At 32.3% G+C, this 7935-nt stretch overlaps 1 protein-coding gene across 1 annotated transcript; it reads right to left on the bottom strand.

Annotated features, from left to right (window-relative positions):
• Positions 1-5272: 5272 nt before the first annotated feature.
• On the bottom strand, positions 5273-6199 carry LOC144545689 (putative F-box protein At5g55150). The gene has a single exon (XM_078294237.1). It carries the CDS (start codon positions 6197-6199, stop codon positions 5273-5275), a length of 927 nt encoding a protein of 308 aa, XP_078150363.1.
• Positions 6200-7935: the final 1736 nt, after the last annotated feature.

Genomic DNA, 7935 nt, shown 5'->3' with positions numbered 1-7935 from the left:
TCGAGATGCGAATCCCCGAGTAAACTCAAGCCAGAACGGAGTTCCTATAGTAACTCTCCGGTTCATCATCTATTCACTATATTCCTCATCAAAAAATCAGAAAATATAGGAAAATATTGCTTCAAGTGATTGTAGGCAAACCAAAGATATAATTCGGTTTCAAAAATAGAACCGAATCGAACCGATTTAGCATTGCAACTGAATCGAACCGCGCGAACTAAAGTTTTATTTCGGTTTGTTCAGTTCAGACTGAAATATATTAATATTTTTATTTAAAGCAATTGATTTATAATAAACCGAAATATATTAAGAAATAAATCGAGGTATTAAGAAATAAACCAAAGTATTTAAAGAAATTGACTAAGAAATAAAGCAAGGTATTAAGAAATAAACCGGGGTGGTCCGGACCAAATTCATAATATATAAAAGTTTGGTCGGTTCGGTTATTTCGGTTTTGAAAAATTTCAAATAGAACCTAACCGAAGTTATAATTCAGTTTTAAAAAAACAAACCGAACTGAACCACTAAACCGAACCGTTTAATCCAAACTAATTTGGTTCAAAATTGATTAAATCAGACCCAATGAACACCCTTAATTGTAGTCATTGGATCTGATATGGAGCTGATTTTTAACCAAAGAGACTCATTCAAATATAGCTGCTAGGCTTGATTTTGATTTGAGGCCTAGCATACACATGTTTTGTTTAGATGAATTACTCACTGTGTGATCTAACAACTTCTTATTCATAATTCAAGTGTGAAATAAGCTCCTAACTCCACTTTTTATTTTACAACCTTAGGTCACCCCAATTAATCTTGTGCAAAAAATTGCCCCTACATTGGACTAATTTACAATTAGAAAAGCCCTGAAAAAGCTACGAGGCTTGTCCAATTTCAATCAAGTATTTATGGCGTGATCAACCAACCTTATATTATCATGCTTTTCTTCAATTTCATTTTAATGAATTATATATAAGTTACCAGATACTTAAGCATTGTATACATTCTATTCCTAATTAGATAAAAAAATAATAATAATTGTTACATTATATTTAAAATAAAATTGAGATATTGGAGAAAGCCAATCATTAATGTATGAATAATTAATATTGTATAATTTGCTGTGGAATCAAATGTCAGACGTGGACGAACCGTTATGCAATTAACCTTAATCCCATTATTAAGGCCGAGCTTCAAAACAATAAATGTTATTGGATCCAACATATCGCTTGTTGCTGCGATAGTTGGTTCGAAACACCATGAAAGTGATTACTGTAACATCTGTTGTATTGCATATTTGACCTTTCAAGGTGGATCTATGTCGAGGATATGTCAAATGACGTAGAAATCAGCATATGTAAATTGTTGTAAGCCGATAAAGTGTGGTGCATCGTGCTGGGTTAAAGGTCTAGTACAAGAGGTGGAGACATTTTTCGTACTAAAAAATAGTGATTTTCGTTATATAATTTGGCGTTATCAGTGCACCAAATTGGCCACTGCTGCCCAGTATATGCAGTGGATGATAGAAAATGAAATATGACCATTAGAGTGGTAATCAATTAATTTTGATTTTCTGGGATGGAAACTAAAAAAAATTTGTGAGAAAAAGTTGTTAAAAATATAATGTCTACAAAATTGACCAAATTACCCCTCAAATTATGTATCTGTTCTGAAATTTCTGCTTGAGCATTACAAAAATTGACGAATGCAATATTTAAATCAGTTTAATTAGATTGTACCAGATAGATTAATTGATGAATTTATCTGAAGACTTAGATTGAGTTTTATCGTGATGTTCAGTTGTGGAGTAAGAGATGGTTGGAGTATAGTCACAAGTTTTGAGAATTATTCGCGAATTAAATCCGAATAATTCGTTTTTTTGGTGATATCGATCTGAACGTCGAATTATTGAATTATTCAGTTGACTGAAATTTGACCGAATTAAACCCGAATAATTCACGAATTTTTCCGAATTTTATGAATTATTAGCGAATTTTTCCCAGAACATTTTGTTTTTGTTTTTTTGCTCTCTTGCAAGACTGAGATCTTTGGTCCGAATAATTTCAAATCATTTCCGAATTACATCCGAATTATTATCGAATTACGAATTTTTGACCCTGCCGAACAAAACCCGAATAATTCATTTGTCACTATGGGTTGGAGTAGGCCATTGGATCTGGAATGGAGCTGATTTAACCAAAGAGATTCATTCAAATAGAGCTGCTATGCATGATTTTGAGTTGAGAACTATCACATGTTTTGTTTTGATGAATTACTTACTGTGTGATCTAACAACTTCGAATAATCATGCATTCTACCTTTTATTTTTCATGTTTATATACACACACTTGTAGATGATGCTTTCTGTCTCTTGATCAACAATATTAGAGAATAATTAATAAACAATTGTTTTTTTCCTTGAAACTGAATTAGGATCATTGCTAAAATCATTTCTCAAATATTTCTTTTACATCAATTTTAAAGAATTGAGACATTGGAGGAAACACACCAGTAATGTATGAATTTCATACACCTCTAATAATTGAGCATAACATATATATTCCAGTAATGTCAACCAATATATTGTTTTTTTTTTTTAAATGTGTAGGAATTTTTGTGGCAATACAAGAAAAGGTCATTGCGCATCATGAGAGAAAGCTGGATATGGTTCACAAAAATTGGGATTTAATAATACGCTGCTTATGACAATCTGTCAGGTAAAATTTCATATTTTTTGTTCATGTACAAATATTTCACTTCATTTATTTTTTGCAACTTGGTAGTCTCTATCAAGAATTAAAAAAAAAAACAAATACTTCACTTGTTTGTTGCTGAGTGAATTACAATTGTGTTTTTAACAATGACATACTAAAATAATACAAAAAATACATGTCTCCTTACTAAAACTTGATCGATGTTTTTACCCGAATTTATTACTGTAGCATTTAAGAAAAAAAATTAGGTTGTACTATTAAATCAGAATTATTTTCTTTTAATAATATAAATGAAATGATTATTATTAATGCAGCATTAATCAAAAATATCCTATGAGAAAATGTTTTTAGTTTTTGTTTTGAGGTTTATGCAACTAATAATAAACGAATTTGGGGGTCATATCTCAAGTTTTAATGAAACAGTGTTTAAGTGGAATATTTTTTCTTAGCATATTATATAGCCTAAATATGTTTTGTAGAATGTTTAAGCACCAGAAAATCTGAATTTCTTTTTCCAAATTTAGCTCTTTTAACTAATTCTTAATTTCTTATCTTACAGGGGTTTATTCGTGAGTTATCTACTTAAAAGAGTAAATGAGAGAAAACACGTCAACACATTCCAGCATTCATTTGGGTTGAATGAGCAAACAAAAAATTATTATAATAAAAAAATCAATTTTTAGATAGTAGCGCACAAATAAAAAAAAATATGAACAACAAATTAAATTGCCAGCTGCTTTGAATATAAATTCTCATTACATGATCTGTTGTAATTTGAATATAAATCCTCATTACATGATCTGTAATTTCCTCGGACTTTATTTTGGATTATTAGAAAAAAAAACTATTCTTTAACTCCAACATGATAATTGTAATAAAAGATATTAATTTTTCAAAAGTAAAAAATTGTATAGAGTTAGTGGTCACATTTACATGCTTGATACTCTTATATATAGAGTGTTAATTAATTCTGGTTCTCTCACTCTTATATATAGTTTATAGGAAAAATTTTTAGTGTACCCAAGTAAACTTCTTAAATAGCCAATATCCATAATATCCTATCTACGCATGAAAACTTACAAAAATTTCTTCCATCCCCATTTATTTATTTAGTTATTTTAACAACTGAATGGACAAATATACCCTCATTTCTTTCAAATAATCCTTGCCATTGTAAAAAAATCTCAAATTTCTAATTTTGCTAAATTACTTTTATTCTGTACAATGAGAGTAATTTAAGAGTAATATATCATTATTGGGCTTTCCTGTTTCAAGTTCGGAGACATTCGTTGCATCTAAAGTGCAAATATGGGTCTAGTACTGAGTTGGTTACTATTACTATTATATGAAATCTGATTTTGTTGTCGAAATTGAATCTGACTTATTGATTTTGTTATATTTTATTTTGAATATTTTCCAGTTGAAGTTGGTCCATGATGTGACTTTATTTTATTGAATTTTCTATGTCTTATTTCAATTAAATCGTCAACAATTCAAACTATCAAACAATTCAAACAATAAAAATAAAAAATAGTGGCTAATTAAAATATTCAAACAATTAAAATAAAAAAAAATCAAATAACTCTACATCCCCTATATTATTCAGCGGAAATAGAATTTCTAATTCTGCTGTTGACTTGAATTTCTGCTGAATTCTCTGACATAAATGTTATATCTAGAAAATTCCAGAAACAAGCATCATTTTCTTTAATTTAATATATTTTAATGTTATTAATAAAAAATGTAGGCAAATAAAGCTGGTAGGCTTGATTTTCAGTAGAGGCCTAACACATGTTTTGTTTTGATGAATTATTACTATGTGATCTAATAGCTTCAAATAATTGTGCATGCTACTTTTTCTTTTCATATATCTATTCTTATATTAAGTATGTAGGTGTCTTGATTTTCTAATAGTTTTGATTAAAAGATAAAATTTTAGGATTGAATATCAATCTTCTAATCAAATATTCTGATTTCATTCATCATTTTTATTTTTATTTTATGTATGTACTCGTCACACATACTTTCCACAAGCATATTATATCATCTTTCTCATTGGTCTTGGTCTTGGTTTCTTTCTCTTCATTAACATAATCAGCCCTCTTTTTAAGCTGAATTAGATCATTGACTCAGTGCTAGAATCATTTCTCAAATATTTCTTTCACATTAATTTTAAAGAAATTGAAACAATGGACGAAACAAACCAGTATTTTTTTTTTGAGTGGAGAAACAAACCAGTAATGTATGAATTTCATGCACCTCTAATGATTGAGTCATCTCTATATTATGAGAAAAAAAAGAAGTCAAATATTCATAAACAGGGTCAGGCCCACAAACAATGGTCCTTATTTCTTCATAAAACACTCGGTGAATTAATATAAATATTCATACACATATATTGCATTAAGTAATAATTGCTAAACAATATATTAACTGTTTCTTCCAAATTAAAAATTACAAATAGCTAGCTTATTTCATTATGATATATAACTAAATATAATTAAACATATATAATTGATTAATTGGTCTCTCCCTCTCTTGCATTGGGAATAAATTAATCATTTAATTAAAAGTGTGTTGCAATTTGGTGTCAGCCAAATTGGCGGCTCATGAATTGGTTGGAAGATCTCAGGTGGATAATACGGTTCAACGATATCTTTTTTCATGTCGTACACACCAAGATCATGGCACCCGTATTCACGTGATGATAATTTACAAAACACGTCCGTGAAATAGATACTATTTCTTTTGCACCCTTGAAATTGCTTAGAATCAACCACAACAGGTGAACTAACACCCAAAAATATAGCATAATCACCAAGGTCCATGTATGGAGACAACCTTCTGCTCTCTAGATCTACCTTGTGCACATCAAAATGTTTTGTGACCACATACCTATCTGAGCTATCTCCTATATTCTTTACACTCCTAAGCACCAGGAGTAACTCATCCATAAAGTCCACAAGATAACAAACTCCCATGAGAGGCGAGCCAGGCGGGCCCTTAGGTCCCGCCAACCTTGCTGTTGGATTTCGTCCGAGTTTGATTGTATAAATCGAACCCAGTGAATAAACAACATACAATCTTCCTTGAAAGAAAACAGCTTCTTTTATAGCCCCCTTTTTGCACCTTATGTATGTCCAGGCACTATCACCATTGCGCCAAAACACTGCCTGCCTATCGCTAGCATATAAAAATACTATGGTGAAATCTGATTTTACGCTTGGGTCATCAAATAAGATAGCCTTAATGATCCTACCTCGGTTCATTTCTGCATCCATTTTTGGAAATTCAGGTAGCTCGTACAACCCGCTAGTGAAAGGGTTCAATAGACGGCCCTTGAACTTATGGTCAACAATGAAAAGCCAACCATACGATGAACCATAGCAATACTGCTCGTACAAGTGTGGGATGTCAATGTAGTACTCCCTGTTTTCTGTCAGGTTGAAGAATTTGTGTCTCACGCCAGAAGCTTCCTGATGCATCACCAACCACAGGAGCTGCGCGCAAGGAGAGCAGTGCTTGTGTTTTGCCACCCATCACCAGTTGCGACAAACAGCACTAAATCGATGATGATCTGCCAGGGGAAGAAATGCTACGATGTGCTCAAGCACATCGTAGTCGAGGTCCGACCAGCTAGTCATGAAATTCTAGTTAATTAGCCTGCACATAATTAAGAATCGTTATAATTTAGTACTGACAATGCCTATCCTATGAGAATTCAAATTCATATAGGATTTTATGTTTCATGGCTAGAGCAAGTCATAGTAGAAAAACCAAATAAATCCAAATCTGACTGGTACATTACTTGGTTCTTAAGCCCGGCAAGTCATAGTAGAAACCAATAAATTGAAATCTAACTGGTACATGCATTAATTGGTTCTTAAGCCTGGCAAGTCATAGTAGTAAACCGAATAAATCAAAAGCTAACTGGTACATTAGTTGGTTCTTAAGCTCGACAAGTCATCGTAGAAAACCAAATAAATCAAAAGCTAACTGGTACATTAGTTTGTCCTAAAGTTTCAGACTCTTTATGGACTCAGACAGTTCTGCAACTATATAATTTGGCAAAAGTTTCAGAAAAACACCGCATCTGGATGAGGCAAGGCTGCAAGGGTCTTTCTTTTGGCGGCAATTGTTAAAAATAAGACCTTTATTTGACTGGAGTGTTACATGGGATATAGCTCAGGAATCATCGATTTTATACTGGTTTGATGCTTGAACATATCCAACAATGAATACCCAATTTACCCCTAATTCATCTACCAGAAAATACTCACTGCAAATGGCCATTAGCAGCGGCATGTGTTCAGTACACCTGGTAGGGGATACAGAGGATTGACTATCATGGCTATGGTCAAACAACAAGGGGTATTTTGCCAATTCATTCTATCAACGGGTATTAGCTGAAAATAAAACACGCTGGCCCTACCGATTCATTTGGCAACTCAAAATACCACCAACGGTTCGAGTTTTTGTGTATCTTTTATTACAAGGAAGACTTTTAACTCATGATGTAATGTTGTACAGAGGATTACAGTGTAATCTACACTGTGAAGTTTGCCAACAATGCTCATTCAAAACTGCACTGCATTTATTTTTCCAATGCAATAGGGCAAGGAGATGTTGGACAAAAATGAATGTTATGTTGGGTGTTAATATTTTACACTTGGGGAACACAGTGCAGAGTACAGTTGATAAATCTTGGAGAGCTTGTAAGATACGGATGCCAAGGAAGGAATGGGCTTCTTATTTTTTCGCTATTTGCTGGTTTTTGTGGAGGGCACGCAACAGGAAGATTTTTGAAGATTGCGAAACAGACCCAGTTTGGATTGCATACCATGCCAGTAGAGAAGTTAAGTTGTGGATGAAATTCTGTTAAGCAGTGATAATGCAGATCTTCTGGAGGATAGGTACCAGTAGTTAAGTTGTTATAATACATTATGTTAAGTAGTAATAGTGAAGGTCTTCTGGAGGATCGGTACCAGTAGTTGAGTTCTGTTTTATTACTCTAGTAAAGTAGATTTCAACAGTGGAGGTGGTGTAAAGGTTGGGTAATAGACAGTATTTAGCAACTACTGTAAATCTAATTCTGACAGTCACTATCGGATATTTTGAAAAAAAAGAAAATAAATATTTTATAAACTTCACACTGACAAAATCATTGGCTGAATGTGGCCTTAATAGAAACACTAATTTCAATTTTGGAGAGATGTGGAGG

This window comes from Carex rostrata, chromosome 28 (assembly GCF_964058835.1).
Source record: "Carex rostrata chromosome 28, lpCarRost1.2, whole genome shotgun sequence".
Lineage (NCBI taxonomy): Eukaryota > Viridiplantae > Streptophyta > Magnoliopsida > Poales > Cyperaceae > Carex > Carex rostrata.
The sequence above is the reverse complement of the archived record's forward strand: the minus strand, read 5'-3'. Positions and strand labels throughout refer to the sequence as shown.

Coding starts and splice junctions, on each gene's coding strand:
- LOC144545689 (XM_078294237.1), bottom strand. CDS start 6,199: ATGCATCAGGAAGCTTCTGGCGTGAGACACAAATTCTTCAACCTGACA.